Source organism: Argentina silus (assembly GCF_951799395.1).
Source record: "Argentina silus genome assembly, chromosome: 15".
Lineage (NCBI taxonomy): Eukaryota > Metazoa > Chordata > Actinopteri > Argentiniformes > Argentinidae > Argentina > Argentina silus.
In genome coordinates, this window is record NC_139669.1 from 13,493,149 (window position 1) to 13,515,767 (window position 22,619).

At 42.9% G+C, this 22,619-nt stretch overlaps 1 protein-coding gene across 1 annotated transcript; it reads right to left on the reverse strand.

Annotated features, from left to right (window-relative positions):
* Positions 1 to 15,682: 15,682 nt before the first annotated feature.
* On the reverse strand, positions 15,683 to 22,594 carry cyp4v2b (cytochrome P450, family 4, subfamily V, member 2b; the record flags this gene model as incomplete). Its single annotated transcript, XM_083685634.1, has 11 exons — positions 15,683 to 15,843; positions 16,998 to 17,177; positions 18,777 to 18,911; positions 19,195 to 19,297; positions 19,440 to 19,616; positions 20,846 to 20,972; positions 21,078 to 21,147; positions 21,455 to 21,645; positions 21,936 to 22,021; positions 22,189 to 22,301; positions 22,399 to 22,594. 11 exons carry the CDS (start codon positions 22,592 to 22,594, stop codon positions 15,683 to 15,685), a joined length of 1,539 nt encoding a protein of 512 aa, XP_083541760.1.
* Positions 22,595 to 22,619: the final 25 nt, after the last annotated feature.

Sequence of the window (22,619 nt, forward strand, 5' to 3'; positions counted from 1 at the left end):
AAGATCTATTTGTTTGTTACCGCTATCTACTCGTCTGTCTCCCTTCATATGCACTGCACTGCACTGCATCCTACCTAAAACGTTAGAATTAATCACAAGATTGTGATTCAGGACTACAATTACAGTATATGCCATATGGCACTGAGCTATTGTTATTTCTTAAAAACAGAATATTGTTAATTAAAGGACATGTTCTATCGAATTCTAGATCAGTTGATTCAAGACAAATATGATACCGCTATGACACTTCAACTAGAAATCTAGGTTTAAAAAACGACTTCATCTTGACAATGTATCCAATCAATTATGCACCTCCTAAAAACTGATTATAGATGCATTTCAACAGCATGACTTTAGCATGACTAATAACTATGTTGAAGGCCTGACCTGGGGCTCAATACACACAGAGGTCCTATTGAAGTTGTGACAGTCATCCAACCTGACCCCACTGTACAAGGCTCCCTCTCCCAGCTGTTGACACATTTGTTCACATTTTTTAAGGCGTATTATCACTCACTCCCTAGGATGGAAATAACATGCTTTTAAGATGCAACCACTCATTCCCTTAATGCACCTCAAATCAAGTCTCCCTCATGCCCTACCCTCTGCCAGCGCTTTATGTCGAAGATGAAGACACACTTTGGCATACACTTGCCAGAGAGCCTGAAGCGGCAGAGGGGACGGAGCCAAAATGATGCTTGTTTTTCCACTCGTTTCAGGTCGTGCTGGAGATAATGCTTAAGCCCCATTCGACAAATTCACTGACGACCCCCCATGGCTCATGTTGCTGTCCTCAAGGAACCACCCACTCCCTAGCCCACCTACTGCAGCACCCGGTAAGCAGACTAGCTGGCAACACATTAGACAAGAGAGTAAAACTTTTAAAATAGTTTCTGAAGTGTTTCCACGGGATTACCAAAGCTAGAAGCAGAAGAGGCAGATATTGACTACCTGTACTGATTGGTAAACAGTTAAACATAACTGGCAGGGTTCAAAAGAAAATCAATATAGTTCAATGGTAATTACACAGGTTTAACTCAGTGTTACCTCTTTAAAGTGCTTTACATATTGTAATGCACAACATGGTCCGAATCCAAATGGAAAAGCATACTGAAATGCCTTGAGAACTTCGGCTAACTTGATCTTTGCTCATTTAAGCTTCTCCCCTGTTGATCCGGTGGACTTACTGTACTTACCATATTTAGCCTTGTGTAATGACTGTAGTACGCAGGCAGAGGGCTCAACTGCACAACTCGCAGACAAAAACTTAAATCCAAAAGAATTGTCTTTAATTCCAAAAAAAGCAGGGTTCAGTACACAGGTTGAGTATCCAGATAATCCAGTAAGGGGTAGGCAAAAAGGCAAAGTCAGAAAACCAATCGTAGATCAAAAACCAGCAATATTTAACACTAGGAAAATTGCTGGGACATATGACACGAAGGTACAAAGACAAACTGGCACAGAGACAGGGGACACACAGACTAAATACATTTGGGAAGGATGATGAGGGACAGGTGAAACCAATCAGGGCGGGGTCGACAACACACAAGGGCAGGTAGCGAAATGTCTGAAACGAGAGTCAAGGTGAGTTACACAAAAATAAACAGGAAACAATAAATGAATAATATGAAATTATTTATGAAACATAAACTAAGGAACAGGACATTACAAATAGCTTCGACACTATTGCCAAATGCAAGCCTATTCTACAGTATCATCTGTTCTACAGTATAAAGTACAGCAGTTCTTTTATGACATTTGATGTCTGCCATAACCTACATACTGTACATACTGTAGTTCTGCTACTGATGATTTCTCCTTTGCCAATTTCTCGCTCCCAAAAATGAGGGAACCTTTTATATCTATCTACTGGGAACAGTCTTTGAGATAATCATCTATGCAGTTCAAAAGAGAGAATGCCACTTTGTAAGATCTAGACTGTGATTCTTTCTGCACACGTGTTCGTTGGAGGATGAATATCCCAAATACACACCCATGACTTTAATATTGAAGAAAAACATCTCGAGTTAACGCCACGTGATATAATAGAATAAACCTCAATAGTTTTAATTAAGTGGCATACTTAGATCAGGTCAGCATTATGTCAATTTAATTTCTCTATCCTTGAAGAGTTTGGTTATTTCTGTCAAATGTGACCTGGATTCTACCTGCAGAACCTCTATCCTACACCTTATCAACCGAAGATGAGATCGCTCCTGTTCTGCGTTCCATCCCTCCTGAATAGAGATATTTTGGAATTATTAATCCTATGATACTAAGAGGTCAGGTGAATTCTTGGTCTCCTACTTAAAACGTGTGCCTGTACACGATAGTACGCACGCCCAATTGCGTGTCCTGGTTGACGCATATAGTTATACTGAATACTGAAAGCGGAACGTCGTTTAAGTAGGCTGGTGGGGTGGTGAAGGCAGTAACAACTTGCCTTGCAACCTTGCTAATGCTAATGTTTGCTGATGTCTTCCCCTGTAAAACCTACCCTAAACTTAACCACTAGAAGTTAATGCCTAACTGCCATGCAATTCAGAGTTAAGTTTCTTACATAAATGTACTTACCTGCACATACCGTATCATAACTTTTTTCGACGTAGTGTCAAAAAATGTCATAGGACATACAATTAGGAATGCATAGTATAGCGTATAAACACACGATTTAATTAGGAGACTGTGTTGGATTTATTCTGAATACTCGTAGTTAATTGGATGTTAGAGCTCCATTTGCAGTATTCATTCTGATTGCATAAGGCGGCGATCTACTATTCCAGCACAATTATTTCATTTTCTGTCTTTAAGATCTCACCAACTAATATAATGCCAGTGAGTCATTTTGTAAGCATTCAGTCAAAATCAGCATAAAGAACAAATGCCAAGAGAACAATAGGTTTCTTCCCTTTCTCGAGCACTGAATGCTTGCGGGACCAGGAGGACCAGGAGAATAGCGTGGCATTCTTGACTCTTCTTATGTTAGACAATCATCGCAATTATGTATCCAATTACCACAAAATGAAGCCTCCTTTACTTGGTTAATTTCTCAAACTTCTGCTGGAAAAATGTGGACAATTAAACTCTAATTATGCTGTGTGTGCTAATTGCTGAGGTTGTGGAATTGCCTGTAGCTGGACCCTGAGTAATAGGATTGACATATTGGTTAAGAATGTTGTAGTTCAGGTGGTCAAGAAATTCTAGAAAAGCATTAGATAATGGAGTGTGTGTGGGGGGGGGGGGACCGTAGTAGAGTTCACTCACCTGAGACGTCCTTCAGGGATCATTGATGGCAATGACACCACCCTACAGTATAAAGATAAATATCAGTAGAGTACTATAGATTGACCATTTGTGGTGAGTTGTGGTGGCCATACGATGAAACCTCCTAAATTATAACTGAATTGCACACACACAGATACACACACAGTACACAGTTCACATACACATAGAGTACACACACACACACACACACATACACACACACACACACACACACACACACACACACACATACACACACATACAGGAAATCCAAGATGTGTTCATACTCCCAGTCTCCAAGCGGGATGAGGCGATGAGCACCAGTGGGACCTGGGTTCAAGGACACCTAGTTTAATGGCAGCAACCCAATGAATACTTTACAGAAGTAGTGCCAATGTAATTATTATAACATGTGTTGATATTTTGGGAGGATAAATCTCAATTTGGGAGGATAAATCTCAAATCTCAATCTCAATTTGATTAAGCTTGACAAGCCTTGGAAAATGGGAATTCACCACAACCTCCTCACCAACAGATACAGCACACGTGCACTGGTAGATAACAATAGCGTGGATGTTGTAGTATTTCCCCAAAGAGACTGATATCAAAGCTGGATTATATATCCAGCCTGTATGACACTCCAATCAACTCTACATGCATTCAGGTTGACGCATCTGATAGGATTATTACATCACACCATTAGGATAAGGATACAATTATAGAGTATACAATGACTCCTTAGCAGTGGAGGCTGGTGGAGGTAGAAATCGGAGGATGGGCTCATTGTAATGCATGGAATGGAATGAGGAATGGTATCAAACACGTGATAGAGTCTTATAGTAGCTATATATATATATGTACTGTATTTCAAGGGAAAAGAAGGAGAAAACAGACTTTTCTTCTGCACAAACGTCCGATGCCCCGACTCCAAGATGGTGTTGACATGCATTATGCAGTGCAGCAGGTCAAGCCCTGGTGTGTCAAAATGCTTCACGGTATAGATGAGCACAGGAGACTCCTCAGTTGCCTGCCTGCCTGCCTGCCTGCCTGCCTGCCTGCCTGCCTGCCTGCCTGCACACGTGGAGCCTGGCAATTAGCATGTGCATGGTGACCTCCTGCGTGTTAGCCCTGGGGAACACACCCATGGAAATACCACACAACTCGACACGTCTCTCTCTCTCTCTCTCTCTCTCTCTCTCTCTCTCTCTCTCTCTCTCTCTCTCTCTCTCTCTCTCTCTCTTTCTCTCTCTACTTCTTTCTCTCTATCTCTCTTTGTAGCTCTCTTTCAATCTGTCTTTTTATCTCTCCATCTCCTCTGCTCTTTCTTTCTCTCTCTTCTCTCTTTATATATCCCCTTCTCTCTCTCTTTCTCTCTCTCTCTGCCCCTCCCTCCCACCCTCACTCTCTCTCTCTCGCTCTCTCTCTCTCTCATCCTCTCTCTCTCTCTCTCTCTCTCTCCCTCACTCTCTCTCTCTCATCCTCTCTCTCTCTCGCTCTCTCTCTCTCTCTCTCTCTCTCTCTCTCTTTCTCATGCGCACTCTCTCACCATCTTTTTCTCTCCACCACCCTTAACCTCTCCCTTTTTATTCTCTGGGCACATTGTTAGTAAACACAGCGACTCCTGCGCCTCGCTGCCTTTTATCTGCCTCTGAGAGCAGCTGAACCGACTGGGGAGAAGAGCCTTTACAAGGATTTCCTTAATTGTGCAGGCAATGTACCAGCTCAGATCTTCATTGGAAACACACACACTATATTATTCACAGAAATGCTCTCTCAATTTCATAGTTGAATTATTGTGTCATTCAACATCTATATCATTCACTAAAACCTCTGACCGAATAAAAAAACCTTAGTTGTCAACAAAATCTGTTAATTCATCATTAAACATTGCTCATGGTTGGCCATCACTTGTGCCCTACTTGCGGTAGGTTATTGGGAGTGTCCTCACTCCAACCTCTAACAAGCTATTCAGAACTGCTCAGGCTTGCTGTGTTGTACTCTGATAATCTTAGGGGAAATCACATTCAGCCTACACATGTGCTGCTCTTTGTTCTTGCTTAAGCTAAAAATAACCTACAGATGCAATCATTTGTATACTAATTCGCTGTGAATTTCCTGTGAATGAGTCATTGGGTATATCCCTATTTTAAAGCATAATAGACACGTGTTCATGGTGTGGTTGCATTGCTCTTGGTATGGCTGTGTTCCAGTGGAACCTAGTGGAGGTAGAAATTGGAGGATGGGCTCATGTCTGTTTGATACCATTCCATTGCATGCATTACAATGAGCCCGTCCTCCGATTTCTACCTCTACCAGCCTCCACTGCTGTGTTCATGCGTTCAGGTGTTGGGGCAACTGATATGATTGTGTTCATGTGTATTCTACCAATGTGGTTGTGTACATGTTTGCTGAAGTGTTTGTGGTGCAGTTGTGTTCATATTCATATATTCATATATGCCATTTAGCAGAAACTTATTATTTCAAAAGCGACTGACAGTACAGTGAGTCCTGTAGATATGGTCCCATGGGGAATCGAACCCAAGTGACTTGCTAGCGCCGACCGAGTCACACTGAGGCCCACTAGCATGGTTGTGTTCCTGTTGGTATTCTTCTGGAGTGGTGGTGTTAGATAACTGTGTCATGTTGAGTGACTGGGAGCAGACATTGTTCCCTCAGGCTCTCTCAGACTGATTCCACCTCAAGTGTCAGCCCCATGTCAGACGACAGCAGCCCCACCTCATCAGCCCAATCTCCCCTCACATCTGCACCAACATTCTCGACAAACCTCCAAGAACTCCTCTCTCTCTCGCTCCACTATCACTTTCTAGTCACAGAGTGGATTCAGTAGCAGCCACAACCAAGATGGGGGTGAGGGATGACTCTGCCAGCATTGAGTAATTAACACAGAGGAGCAAGATTTTGGGTCCTCAACTTAAATGACAGATCGAAACAAATTGACTTTATCTGTAATTGCTTACTTTTGGTTACTTTTACACACACACACACACACACGCACGCACGCACGCACGCACGCACACACACACACACACACAAAGCCAGCCAAAACAAAAACAAGTGTCTCGGTACAGCAATGATAAACTTTTCCAAAATTCCACCCACAGACGCAGCATGCAGGTCCCCTTGGCTAGGAGCAATTAACAACATTATCTAGAAGTGGCAGCATTTGTTTTTCACCCCCTGAAACTGAAGTGAGTCAGATTTGGGTGAATACAGACAAGACTTTGACCTTTTGTTGCTAACAAGTGCATGCTCTAGGCTAGGATTAGCAGCTCTGATGACATCACACTACGCTTAACTGCAATTACTAGCATTAAACCTGTCAAAATACACAATGCTGCTCTAACTCTCTTATTTGTGCTACAGGCTGGGGGGGTATGATATATGCATGGGTAGGTTGATGCTTGGTCAGACAAACTGATTGGGTGCTTGAAACAGATAGATACAGTATATGTCTTTTTCAAGCACCACATCTATTAGTCTGACCAAGCATCAACCTTTATGCATTTCTGAGTTCAGTGTCCTCGGGCCCTCATCACTCTCTGCTGAATTTTGGTTGGCAAATCAACATTCAACGTCGCTGTGCCGTAGTAGTCCCCTTTTTCCTCTTGGCAGATTGGTTGACTTTTCCTCCTCTTCTTCGTGCTCCTCTCCTCCTTACCCATCTTATCCCCATACCTCTGACTCTTCCTGACTCTTCCTGACTCCTCCTCCTTCACCTCCTCCTCCACTTCCTCCTCCTTTCCATCCTCCACCTCCCCCTCCTTCATCTCTTCTTCCTTCTGCCTCTTCTACCTTCTACATCTCCTCCATCTCCTCCTCCAACCTTCTCGGCCTCCTCTTCTACCTCCTCTGCTTCTACCTCCACCTTTTGCCTTTCTTATCCATGTCCTCCACATTCAGTGACCACAGTTTGTTTCACCCCCCCCCCCCCCCCCCATCTTCTCCACCTCTCACCCCTGATCTCTCCTCCACCCCCCATCCCTGACAGAGGCTGGTCATTTAGTGCTGTGGTATTGGAGTAGCCCTGTCTATGGGTCATTACTAGTGAGCCTTGGAATGTATTGAGAACCTCCATACAGAGTAGTCCTCATGTGTTAACATTGTCCCTGGACTGGTCATGAGCTGATTAGAGGTCACATTCCAAATAATCAAATATCCTGCTCTTGCTATCTCTCGCCACCACATCACCGCTCTCTGGTGAAGCCCTCCCATTTACTTTCCCCATTAGCACTGTGACCCCCTCCATATCCAATTTAAACTCCTTCAGCCTTGCTTTTACTGTACTGCTGAGTCAAACACCAAAGATGGCCCTTATCTCCCATCTCTTATCTCCCCCATACCCCTGGCAGAGCCCACCCTATATCTACTCTATATCTGACAGTTGATTATCTATACTTGGCCCCCATCAGCTCTCCTCTCCCTCAGTGATAGCTCCTTCGCTAACCTTGCCCCAAGGTGGTGGAGGGACCAACTCTATGTGAATGTCTCCACTACCACCCCAGTGATCCCCACCCATGTCTTTCTTCTGATGTCCTTCCGATGCTGGAGGAATGTCTGATATCAAGATGTCTGCCTTCTGTGTTTCTGGTCGACATGATACTGACCCTTCTGCATGCATTACATTGTACCTTTCAATGATGTATGGTGAAATCTGTGTGTACAGTATATACTGTATAACCAAGATGGATTCGAACCTGGGTCTCCAAGGCTCCAACGTTTTCCATTAGACCAAGGGGACATGTCTCCAGTAAAGGTAACTCATGACACGAGTGTGGTTCCAAAAGACCTCCCCTACACTATTTGAAAACTACAGGCATAGCTATGAAAATAACCCACCCCCCTTCCCCTTGATGCTATTTTAAGACAAATCAAGTTCATAATCCCCTCCGTGTCATCCAGATATGCTCATGTCCGAGCAGCACTCATATGAGAGTAAAAGCTGACGCAAGGGGCGATCAATACCTGTCTGAGGTATTGATCGATCAATACCTGTCATTCCTTCTAGGGCTAGCTGGTTAGTGCAGAGGCGTGGGAAAGACAGCACCTTGCACTCTAAAGTTATTTACCAAGATACAGCTTGACAGAATAAATGGATCTAGGTCAGTGTGAAGTCCAAGCAGATGCTGATTTTGCATTAATTAACAATGCAAATAAGTTCATAGGAGTATAAAATGAAGAGACCCACTATTATAATGATGCCGTATTTTGTATTTATTATTATTTTTGATCGTAATAACACAGACCTAGCTCGTGCAGAGAGATTTAATGCCTCAGTCTTACATTAATTCACCACGGACATCATCAAAGCTGGAGAACTGGGCTTTGTGTGGGTTAATCTGTGGGTGGCTTCTATTCTGAAAAGAAGGGTTTTTCTTTCATTTTTCATTTGACACCTTCATTTCATTTATGCTCCTCTTTCTGTGTGCCGCTGCTTCCTGTGCACCTTGTTTTCGTTTCAAACAGCATTGTTCATCTGGGAAAATCCTGATCAGCTCTAAACACTTCTCATATTTCTTGTTCTTTCTGTGGTTACCATTTTAATTGTCTTAATTGTGGCACATAATTGAGCTTACTCAATTTATGCCCTGGTCCCTCGCCCTGCCCTATCCCAAACCTTAGCCCCTAGGTGCAAGGTGGTTGTATTCAACTCTTCCAGGTTTCCTATCTAATTCTCTCAGAAGTGCATAGGGGTAGGGGGTCAGGAGTACAGTCTAGAATCTAGGGGCCTAGAGTCTAGTGGGTGGATTTGAAATCGGAGGGAGTCTTTCATCACACACATAGCGTGCTCTACTGAAAAGGTTTCCCACGCTACATGGGGCGCTAGTAGGATCAGTTGGAGGTTCACTGCCTCATCTACATGCCGTGATTATGAAGGAAATGAGGTTCACCCTAGTCTTTTTCCCCCAATGGCTGAGGTTAGGATTTGGAGAGGGTAAACTGAAGTTATACCTGAGGGAAACTTCACCTGGAGCTTTGACCACTGTATCATCCTTCAGCAGGATCGTTGAAACTCCAGACACAATCCCAATGTAACCACCAACATGCTTCACAGGACATTTATTTGCCGTCTATGACTATCCAGTCAGCAATCCTCAGACTATATTATCTCTCCTAATGTCATAATAGTGGGAAGATATGAAGCGAGCAAATGGGAAGATATGAAGTGAGCTGATAAAGAATGATTGGTTGCATTAACCAAGAGTCCCTGAGTAAACGGTAATAGCCCGGTAATGGTTAATCATAAAGCTCAGGAAAAGGAAGATGGGGGAAGACCCATCATGGGGGAAGAAGACCTTTGTGGAACATTTTTACACAGTACTGGGGAGGAGTTGACCTTCTCTCCTGTCAGAGGCGATGGCATTGCTCTTAGTTGTTCAGCGCTATGACCCTCCAAATGTCAGCCATGATCTCAGTCACGTCACGGAGGGGAAAGGTTGCAGCATGTTCCCTCTGTGTTCTGACGTTAGCTTTTACGTGGGAGCGCATTCATCAGATACTTATGTCTCTTTTTTTCAGAGGTAAACAGTACATCACTTAAATGCATCCCAGCATGCAGAATTTGTTTGGTATGTGTTCCAAAAAAATAAAAGTAATCCTATAATTTTTATGATACACTGTTGAATATTACAAATATCTTCAATATTTCCATCACAATACAGTTTAGATGAAAGTACAGTATCTTGAATACTTTCATTAATACTGTATCGTGAGAATGATATGATTGTAAGATTGCCTTTGGAATGTTCACTTTGACCATCGGGGTCTGCAGCTTGTTTTAAGTCAGTGCCATGCTCATGACAACACGGTGTAAGACATGCATTACATGTAAGATTGTCATACTGCATTTGATGATGTGGATTAACTTGAACGATGTGAACTCGCTGAATACTCAGAAAGGTTTACTGTACCATGTATGTTGGGCTCAAGCTGGCTCTCATCACAGTCTCCTAACTCAGCAAATTAACGATATCCAAGTGGACTCAAGAGCTTGGCACAGCATAGCAGTGTAGCCCACTATAAACGTAAGCGACACAGGACTGCCGGCTCACTCATTAACATGGAGATGATCTCACTAGTATTATCCTCCTGTGTAGGCTTATTGGTGTAATTAATCCATGATGTTTAGCAGATGATCATGAGCCGTGTGTGTGTGTGTGTGTGTGTGTGTGTGTGTGTGTGTGTGTGTGTGTGTGTGTGTGTGTGTGTGTGTGTGTGTGTGTGCGTGCGTGTGGTTTGGATCGGAGGAGTTTAAAAATTCTCCTCATGTCAATGTACTGTAGCCTCCAAAAAAATCAATGTCTCCTCTTTCATGTTGCAGATCTTTGTATTGAATGATGAACGCCTCCAAGTTCAAATCAAGTGCAAGCGGTCCGAGTGACCATTGAAAGACTTCTGATCTCCGCTACACTCTGCTCACACACCCTCACCAGCTCAGCACTCTCGTCAACAAGGATTCAAAGTTTATTATTAAACCAACACTCATGCAGGGTATCCCACCAAGGTCTCTTTTTCAGGGGAGCCCTGCTTCCAACATGAACAATACAAAGTTTAATCAGAGGGCTGACAAAAAAGAAATAGTCAACCAGAATGAACAGTTTGTGCTGTTACAAAATGCTTTTATCGATACACCAAGACCAGGGTAGGCTGGTGGAGGGAGAAATCGGAGGACCGGCTCATTGTAATGCATGGAACGGAATGCACCATTCCTCAATCCATTCCACGCATTACAATGAGCCCGTCCTCCGATTTCTACCTCCACCAGCCTCCACTGACCAAGACACATGTAGCCTACACACTGTAACAAAATGGATGGTACTCATAGTGGAGCTTTACATTCCTCTTAAGCCATCTTAATAACAGATAATGTAGCGCTGTCAAGCATGTTTGTTTGAGCTGCAATATGAGCTGTCACTGGTGGGAAGCTGTCAGGTTAGCAGGCTGCCTGACTATCAATCCTCACTGTAATCATAGTTATGTTCTAAACATACTGCAATTCCCACATGAAAGACTAAATATCAGGTTTTTTTCACCAGGCACAGTACGAATTATGTTTATTGTGTTTGATGGAGATGTGTGCATGACAACATAGAGGGTTCTGTAACATCTAAATCAAATAGGCTCCTTTACATATACAGTATGGTGGCTGAATGACTTCACAACACAAGTATGTACAGCTGCCAACCCCACAGCTGAGGATAATTTACCCTGGAATAGAACAAGTACCCATGGTTGACTGGTGCCTTTACAAAAGTTTGAATAAATACAGGTAAGATAAAATGGGGTTTGAGGACCAAAGAAAAAAGTTCTCAAGAACAGCTCTTATCACAAGGTTACTGAGAAAATCGATACTGTGTTTAGCAGGGGAGGCTGGTGGAGGCAGAAATACGAGGACAGGCTCATTGTAATGTATGGATTGTATTTAGGACTGGTATCAAACACATGTGTTTGATACCATTTCTCATTCCATTCCATGCATTACAATGAGCCTGTCCTCGTATTTCTGCCTCCACTCCCCTGGTGTGTAGCTCTGTCCTTGTGTTGCAAAGACAGTCTCATAAATACTGGTGAATATAAATAAATTAGATGATGTATGTGTTTATGTCTGAGGGTTGCAGACGTATATTCTTATGGAAATAAGGGTTATTCTGCCTGTCCCTGTGGGAGAACCCTTTGAAGAAGCAAAGTTTCCACTATAGTTCAGGGAACCATGCTCAAGTAATCTTGTTGGAGACCTGAGAACTTACCTTAGCGCAGAGCTACTAGGCTTTAGCTCAGCGGGCCAACCCAGTCCTCTGGAACACAGAAGACCCATGCTCAAACCCAATCGGTCACATATGCACTGATCCAGACTGAAGGCTGAAGTATGCAGGGTAGGACTTTACTTAGTATACAGTTATGATGTTCATAGTGCATATAAGGCATTATAAGACCACTCTATGTGGGATATGTAGAAGAGTGAAAGCAAAACTCCTGTTATCACGGCAGACATGCATTAAAGTGTCAACTCTGTCCAGTGAATGTAGGGACAAACTCAGGTGTGCAAGGTGTTTTCAAGACAACCTTCACCAAAACAGTTGATGTGTGTTAAAATGCTGCAAGCTCTTTCAACCATCAGACAACTTCTTGAAGACGATTTGAAAGCTAAGCCTCTCTTTCACTTACTTTGACTGGCAGGAATTATCATTCAGCACAGCGCAAGGTCAGTTTTTGTTGTCTTGTAAAAAGTTTGACAAAGCTCCCGCCACTTATAAACATTCTCACTACTGACAAGGGAGAAATTTCAGCAATTACTGCATTTCAATGTCATGTAACGGGAACCTCCAGATAATCATTTGGCTTTAGATCTATTAAAAAAGACTCTTGTTGCATCTCTTTGTTTAGTAATCAGTAATCAGTGAACAACTTTTAATTGGGGCATAGTTGCTGTGGAGGACATTCCTTCAGATTAACCAAATGTCAATAATAACGGAATACGAAAAGATGAACTGTTTTATCAGAAATTGCAATATCATTGGGGTTAATCAGATTATTGATACTTGAGAAATTGTCAATATTGAGAACAGCACTGGTACACAATACAATGTGAGTTAACAACCAATTAGTAATTCATTCATTAGAACACAAACATGAGCCAGCACAATCCAATCTCTCTACCTCTCTCTCTCTCTCTCTCTCTCTCTCTCTCTCCCTCTCATTCTCTATCTCTCTAGGTCTCTCTCTCTCTCTCTCTCTCTCTCTCTCTCTCTCTCTCTCTCTCTCACTTGATAACACTGTTACAGATTCTCCTCACTACTTGGCAGCGATAAAAAAAAAAAATCCTCTGAACTTCAAGTTTGACGATTGTTCTTTCAAAAAAGACTGATTCCAGCAAGTTATTTCGGGAAAGGGGGATTTGACATCCTCCTTTATGTTTTAGATACCATTGATCTCTGGGTTGTGCGGTGGCAGTAGGTAGAGACGTTTGATGAGGCAGACTCTTTGAAGAAGGGAAACACTTAAGTCCTGGTGTTATCGGCCCAAATCTTCTGGCGCATTAATGACCGACTTGGCTACAGCCAATACAAACACTGGCAATATAGCTGGGGGACCTACTCTCTAAGTAGTAAAGGCAGACAAAAGCCCAGTATGGCCACAATGAGCTTTCCATCAAACACATGTCAAGAAAATAATCATGACTCTGTTTTTGGATATGAATAATTCTCACTCTCCCCCTACCGTCAGCAGTCTGGGTGGAATATCATCATACCAAGGTGGGGCTGTGGAACCTAATATGACGTTACGCTCCCTTCATAAAATGACTGACGAGGGGGTGTGGCTCACGCCGAGATGGCAGCCAGGTAGACTTTCACTGAGGAAGGCTTTGCCCTTATGGAGCTGGTCCTGTAAGAAGGAGAGGATCAGAGGCAGAGAGAGGGCTCTGAAAGGGCCCGATCTTGCAGCTCTCACGCCACACCTCAAGAAGCCTCCATTTCAGGTCGTAAAGACCCCTGGTGGAGTCTGAATCATGGTAACCACGTTCAGAGGAAGGCCTTCCGTGACTACGTTGGACCTTCATGGGTCAAACCCATAAGTCCATCAGCTCAGAACGAGGGTGGAACAATTATCCTTGTACTTGGGAGAAATAGGTCCCTGTGTAATGGGGGGCACTTAGGGGACGCATAGATTAGCTGAGCTATCTGTGGCCTCCAAGGCCTCCCAGGCCAGTACAGATGGACTTACAACACCCAGAGCTGGAAGTCTCGCATGTGGAGGAGGCCAAACTGGGCTACCACAATCGATGAAGCCATTAAACCCAAGAGCTGCAGACACGTGGTACCAGAGTGTCCCCAATTTTCTAAAGCAGCATCTGTTTGACCTTCCATTGAATATGATTCATTACTCTGATGAGATTTGGGGTATTTTTGATGAGCTCACCCTATTCAGAATTTTGCTGGATGGGAACTGTTCCATGTCAGAGAAAGACGGGAGCCCTGACTTGCCCTTTAACCCAGCAGCGCCCAAGGAGAAAGAACAGCTGATGAGGTGCTATACTGCCCCACAGTGGAGGTCCTGAAAAATGGCCCCCACGGCATGCAGTGCATGTGTTTTAGACAGACGTGTCTCACACAGGTTTGTCACATTGACATTTGCCTTCAAAGTAGGGTGTGCTATTTTAAAGTCTGGTTGAGTTCTATTCAACTTAGAATCAATTATGTTATTTCCCTAAACCTCTCATCAAATTTGGATGAATTCTACTCAGCTCTTCCCCAGTATGTCAGCCTGGTGGCTAAAATGTGGCAGTTTCCTGAGAAATCTCTTCTAATCCAAAACACATTCCATCTGGACATATCGGAGAATTCTGCTCTCATAGCTCACATAAGTTTTCCCATGAGCCACTTCTCACCTGAGGCCTTCACTACCTGGAATCCAAATAACGGCTGAGCAAAGAGAGAGAATTCCTGCCAGTCAGTCAGTTCATTACTTGGACATTTTGCAAATTATTTTGGAAACATTAGGGTATTGGAGAGCCAGGGGAGGCATATAGCTGCCAGTCTAGAGTCGTTATGATGGAACTCATTAAGGCTCTTACCCAAAGCCCAAAGCTGAATTCTTACATCTGGGAGATTATGATTAAGCTAAATGTATGGTCTAGCTAGACTCCCTCAGATTTATTTAATTCAAAAGAACAAAAACTGCCATTGCTTTATAAAATATGAATGATTTGGGTTACTTTAGCAAAGTAATGATTATTAATGTTAAGACCTTCATAAATGAAGGTCTTAGCATTGGAAGCTGGATACAAATGAGCTTTCAATGCAATTGAGCTTTTAACATTACCTCGTATTGGTCATCCCCAGCTTCAAACTAGCACCATTCTTCCTGACCTTTCCAATACAATGTTCTGCATGTGGTGATCATTCTAGTGCAACAAATGGGTGGGGGTACCACACTGTATAATGTTCCAGTAAAAGCACTTGCAATTGAATATCATATACAATTCATATTGAACAACATTTTGATCAAACATTTGGAAGGAGGCTATAATAAAACAAATGAAAAGGTATAATACTTTCTTTTTTTTAAGCAAATCTATTCATCTATATCTTTATTGTTATTGTTGGATAGTTTGACAGGATAGGTATGGGAAGGTTAAAGGTGTTTATACTGCTGGATAGTCTGGTGTAATGGCAGGTAAAGGGTACAGTGTGTATACAGCAAGGGAGGCTAGTGGAGGTAGAAATTGGAGGACGGGCTTATTTCTACCTCAACATGTGTTTGATAGCATTCCTCATTCCATTCCATGCATTACAATGAGCCCGTCCTCCAATTTCTACCTTCACCAGCCTCCCCTTGTATACAGTGCCCTTGTGGACAGTGTATGGGTGTGATATGAGCTCTTTATTGGGCTGCAGCTAGGCTAGCCTCTCCTTTCTAGCGTGATCCAGATGCCCTTCTCGGGTCGGAGGATGAGCTCCCCCAGGGGTCTCAGCTCCTCCCGGCTCTGACAGGCCCGCACACAGAAGCCACGCAACACCGACGCCAGGACCACCTTCTCCTCCATCATGGCGAAGCGCTGGCCTGGAGCCAACACACACAGACATGTTAACATGCAAACATGCATCTACTGAACAGAACAGAAGAACAGAAGCCAGACACATATATGCATGATGCACAAACAAATTAGATCAGGAGACGTGTATAAGAACAGAAGACAAACACACCCATGCAACATCACACACACATACGTGTTAAGAACACACACACAGATACATGAATGCACATTAAATTCTAATGAGAAAAATCACACACAATATGCATATCCTGCTGCTGGTCATAGTACGGTCCTCTCACTCTTAGTGTTAGTCTCTAAAAGGGCTGCAACTGAATGAACAGGAATAGCTAAATAACTAAATGATCTATTAGAAGTCAAAATGGTATAGTCTCTCTTTCCTGTCTGCTCTATTTCTTTGTCTATGTCTGTCTGTCTATGTCTGTCTGTCTGTCTGTCTGTCTCTCTCTCTCTCTGTGTGTCTCTCTCTCTCTCTCTCTCTCTCTCTCTCTCTCTCTCTCCCTCTCTCTCTCTCTCTGTCTCTCTCTCTCTCTCTCGGAGCAATCAGTCTCATTCAGTGAGTGGGAGACAGGACTGATTGGCAGCAATGCCTCCTCTCTCAGGAGGATGAAGACTTAGCCCCCTCTGCCCCCCAGTAAGGGAGGGTAACTGGATGATTGATTCTTGGGGAAGAGCGGGCGCTCAGAGAGAATGGAAGGTTTAATGGAGGAGGGAAGCTGTATCATAATAAGTGGTGGCCTTAATGCAATGTGACCCCCACGGGGTAGGTGGAGCGCCCTGCTCTTAAATGGAAATGCCTGCCTTGAAGTTTGAAGGAAACAGCGTTTGGTTGCCCTTGTTTCCTTCAACTAGACTGTAGGTCACATGCACTTAGCAGTGTCTCTGTTTCAGAGTGGGCCTTGTGTCCTACAGTAGGCAGAGTTGAGTCAATCAGCAAAGAAATAATTGAGCGACAATACGCTTGATTCAGTTTGCCCAGTACAATGGAACCAATGTAATAGTCCCTAAAGTGCAAACTCCATGCTCAATCAAACACACCTTGAAAAACAGTTTTTCGACTATTTTGCATAACATACAGTATTTGACCCAATAGTGTTTGGAATAAACATTTTAAAGAGTGGGTACAATAAGTGCTGTTAATGTTTGGTAGAGTAAGGCTGACCGATGCAGTTCCTTGGTCCGGCAGAGAAGGGGATGTATGCGTAGGGGTGTCTCCCTGAGCTGTTCTCAGACAGGAAGCGCTCCGGACGGAACTCTTCGGGATCAGGGAAGTATCGTGGGTCCCGGTGAAGAGCATAGGGGATGATCAGAGCATTCACTCCTTTAGGGACTTCGAAGCCGTCTGCAAGGGGAGAACATAACGCTTATCATAAGATAAGTAATGCATTGAACATATTTGTAATAACTCCCTTATTAATGTCCTAATCAGATGAAAAATGCTAAGAATTCATTAACAAAACATTATAAAGTAGTGTGTTCGCTGACGATAGTGCCCTGGCAAAGCAGCTTGCTCCAAATGAAAGATTATGGAAGGGAATCAAGTTTCCATCCTGAATGTCTTATCATAAAGCCTCACATAATATGTCATAGTGTATCATACAACTACTATTAGCTTTAAGTAAAGTCATGACCAGTTACATATTAAGATTAGGGAATAATCGGGGACAAATGTAACAGGGGTCAATTGTAACACCCTGCTTTTTTCCAGTCAAAAACAAGTTAGAGAGATGAAACTCACTCAGTACGTGGACAGTTAGGTTATATTGGCTAAACATCGTCATTATTGACATGTGTCAATGTTTTTGTGTCTTGATAGCACATGAGGTTTTATTGTGGCTGTTAGGGCCGAGGTGATTGTAACACATTGTTACAACCAAGTAGCTTTAAGATGAAAACTAGTTATTTTAACTTGAGATGTTATCAATTATATAAAAATCGTAGAGAGTTAAAATTATCGAGTGCAAATAAACTTGTTAACGGTGTGGTCTGAGTACCGTCAGTTGCTGGTTTGACCTAGAGACCATTACAGAGGCTAAAAGGTTATACTAATTTGATCTATCTACACTGTCTTGACTGGGAACTTGTAGAACTCTACAACAGCAAAACATGTTGGGATCTAAGTGATTATTTGGTGTATTTTCTAGGTGTTTTATTGAAATCAATACTGTGATCAAACCGTCATCTATAGAGACCTATAAATGATATATGATTAGTTGACATAAGTCGGTTTCTTATATTTAAAAAGTACTGTTCTTGGTTAAGTGGTCTCTGAGTAATAGAGGTAATTGCAAAATGTGTACAACTGCCCCTGGTCTCGCCTACATCTTCACAAGTCTCTCCAGCTGTAGCCTTAATGGTGCTGACATCATGTAAATACTATATCCCTTTAGTAAAACACCGACTCATATAAGCTAATGGGTGTTGCTCACACAGTGAAGTCACAGCTTCCTTTTGGCAAGGACACATAGCGTCAATTACTCCAACTTGGACTAACAGATGCTTGCCCAGCCTGAGTAGGAAGACAAGATTATTAACAGAAGACTTGTCCCTGCGATGCCCCCACGGAACCGACAAACTCCTCTGACAACCGCCAATCTGTATTTCCTCTCCAACACAGGGTGCTTTGTGGTTGCATCAACAAAACTGGGACCGCATTTCATATTCTAATCGTTCTTGAAAACAGTCAAATCCGTCCATCTGTTCCCGCTCCAGTCTAAATTTGCAGCAAATGCTTTTTTCAGAGATGAGAGAGAATGCACAAGCTGCCAGATTTGGCTTTTGGCACATCGAAATAGCAGCTTGACATATGCTGTTTCACCAAGATGCAGATGACAGCAGTGGCTTCAAACAGGGAGGATCTCCTTGCTCTTGTCTGCTAGCGTAGTGTGATAGGGCGGAGGTGGCGTGCAACAGCTTGTGGGACAATCTGCTCGCCACCTACTGATGTGACAGTCCTCGCAGATGCTGCGGGCGAACATGGGCACGGGCGGAAAGAGGCGCAGGGTCTCCTTGATGACGCACTCCAGATAGCGTAACTTCTTCAGGTCGTCGACAGTGACGGGGCGGTCCGAGGAACCTGGCAGCCACACAGAGGGACATATGGCTATGATATCACACATGTTATACAACTCGTACATCTGATCATTACATAATACAATGTTCATATATGATACGGATATGATGTCATTACTGCCATAGTAATATGGTAATGTGATATGATGTAATACCATGTTGTCGTATGGATATGATGTCATCAACTGTCAGATTATGCGCTAGTAGAACTGTAAAATATGGATATAATATCATAGAACAGTCTCATGGGAAGAGGATCATCAATGGAAATAACTAGTGTAGTTTACCAAAGACCTCTTGGAGCTCCTGGTGGACCCGGGTCTGGACCTCAGGGTTGGAGCCTAGTAGATGCAGAGTCCAGTTCATAGACGCTGCTGTAGTATCATGGCCCTAATCATAGAAAAACACAGAATACATAAACATAAGACACATCAATTCTGGAGTATGTATGTGGAGCTGATATATTGCTCTGGGTTTTGCTACTGTCACTTATATAAGATGTGAGAGCAATTGGAAATCTCTTTTGTAGTACCTCAAACATGAAGGTGTCCACCTCCTCCTGAATATCACTGTGACTCAGGTAGTGCCCCTCCTCGTCTGTGGTTTGTAAGAGCATGTCCAGGAAAGCTCTTCTCCTTCTGGTTCCCTGGTCAGACCACTCGCTGTCAGAGCTTGCATTAGCCATGCTCTCCGCTCTCTCCTTGATCACCTGTAGATTACACCACATTAACATGACAATAGACCTGTTGTTGTTGTTCAAACAACGCACTGCCATGCTAACAGATGAGAAATAACTACAACTATGAATTATATGATGATAATCTTTCTTGGCAATCTAAACCATAAATACATGTGTCACAGACCATTAGTCATACAGTATCTGATGTTACTGTAGAGGATAGCAGTTCAGTGTTGATCTACTCTCTATGGATGGAGGAGAGAGAGGCTGGTGGACCTACACACCAGCAGCTGTGATCCTCCACAGCTAGAACACCATGTTTCACCCCACTGGGGATCACATAACCTTTAATAGTGGTATATACACTCTTAATAATGGTATACACACCCTGTTAATAGAGGTATACACACACTCTTAATAGTGGTATACACACTCTTAATAACACTATACACACCCTCTTAATAGTGGTATGCACACACTCTTAATAGTGGTATACACACTCTTAATAATGCTATACACACCCTATTAATAGCGGTATACACACACTCTTAATAGTGGTATACAGAAAAAGTAAAAGTATGGGTTCAACTCGTCTGCATGGACTAGTAGTGGTATATGCACTCTTAATAATTGTATACACACTCATCTGTGTGCAGTATTGGAATATACACTCACTGAACACTTTTCTTAGGAACACCTGTACATCTTCTCATGGTGGAGGTGGTGTAATGGTGTGGGGAATGTTTTCTTGGCACACATTGGGCCCATTAACATCAATCATCGCTTGAATGCTGCAGCCTATTTGAGTATTGTTGCTGACCATGTGCCTCCCTTTATGGCCACAATTTACCTTTCTTCCTACCTATCTTCTAATGGCTACTTCCAGCATGATAATGCACCATGTCAAAAAGCAAAAGTCGTCTCAAACTGGTTTTATGAACATGAGTTCAGTGTTCTTCAGTGGCCTTCCCAGTCACCGGATCTGAATCCAATAGAACACCTTTGGGATATGGTAGAACGGGAGATTCACAGCTTGTAAGTGCATCTGAAAAATCTGCAGGAATTGCGTGATGCAATCATGTCATCATAGACCAGAATCTCAAAGAAATGTTTCCAACATCTTATGTAATCAATGCCACAAAGAATTGAGGCTGTTTTGAGAGCAAAGGGAGCCCCTACCCAGTATTAGTATAGTGTTCTAATAAAGTGTTCAGTGAGTGTATATAGATCTGTACTGTAAGAGAGTGGACTCAACTCACACTCTCAGTGAACGAATGAAGAATCCGAAGTCTTTTGTTATGCTCTTTGCCCTCCCATAGTCGATTGTAGATGAAGTCTGGCCAATACCAAGGCGCTCTCTGGCGACGAGTGATGATGTCACTCATTCTGCAAATACAACTCAGTAAATTGGACCGAAGCACTACAGGGGATATATTGTACAGTATATTGCATGCATGAAAGGATTTGTCTGTGCACTATAAAGTTACTTACTTGTACACACTTTGGACGTATTCAGAGTCACTGTTACTCTGTGCATAGATGTTCTTGCCCATTGCCGTTTCTGAAACAATAGCCCACATTTGATGCCTAGCTGATAGCTAGCTACATAACTAACAGGCAAGAATAGGGAAAAGTAGTAAAGAATGTAGCCTATCATACCTGGCAATATAGTCTAGATACAGTACTACTGGACTTGGACGTTGATGATCAATGAATAAAGGCCTTCGCTATTTCCCTAAACTTGACTGCCCCAACCGTCAATCAATCATAGCTCCTCCCATCAAGTTTAGGCAAATAGGGAATGCCTTTTCTACAGTGTCATTTCAAAATCATTAATTAACTAGAGAAATCCAAGTCACGGTTCCCACCACAGATGATGTCCAGAGCGCAGAGTGTGATGTAGTTGAAACAATTGAAGGGACCTCCCCCCACCTGCTTCTCCAGCTTCTCCATCAAAACCTCTGCCTGCTCGTTCATTACCTCCAGAAACTCTGTCAGGATGGAGAAGTGGAAGGTGGGGGTCAACATCTTCCTCCGGCTACGCCACTTGTTCCCTGTACTGTAATGTGTCAGGACAAAAAGAAAAATCACCTGATGAAATCAGAGACATAAACGGCCCAGTCTATTCAATGAAAAGATATGGAGAGGTACAGTAGAGGTATGGTAACAATAGAGTTGGGAGGGGAAGAGGTATGCTAACAATAGCATTAGGAGGGGTAGACTTGTGGTAACAATAGGAGTGACAGGGATAGACTTCGGAGGATGGCCTCATTGTAATACATTGAATGGAATTCTATGCATTACAATGAGCCCATCCTCCACCAGCCTCTCCTCGTATGGGACACACACCTGGTGAGTAGACCAGTACCCAGCCAGGGATGTAGGAACTTGTAGACATAGGCCTTGTCTAAGTGTTTGGAGGTGTTCAGTATGACCTGGGAGGAGAGCGTACAGCGCAAGACAGAACAAGCATGAGAATAACAGCAGAGTGGATAAAAACAGATTAAAAAGATAGAAATGAATTAATATCTGTCTGTTGTACCATTTCTGTCATTCCTGAGTACAAGCTACTGTATAACAATAGCGGTGTAGTAGTAGTTACCTCAACAGTCTCTGCATGAAACAAGACCACAAACGGTAAGGGTCCAACCCACACCTTAACCAATGGTAGATGTCTGAACTCATTGGTGCCTTCGATAATCTGGTTAAAGAATTCTATGAAGGAGTAACAAACATTGCATTCAGAAAGTTTTTCACTTTGTAAACATTCAATGATTTAAAGTAAACACAATTACTGTACAAGGGGCCTTACCTCCTGCATTACTCTTAAACTCAAGTGAATTGCCGATGATTGGGTAAGTATGCTCCCCCCCAGGTATTGGTCTCAATACCCTCCATTCATGGATGTGTCTCTTCAGAGGATGATAAGCCACGCTGAACAGGAGGATGATCAATATAGCCAGAGATACGATCCCCAGTGTGTATGCAACACCAGAGAGGACTGCCATTTTGGTGCAATATAGCTGTAATGTG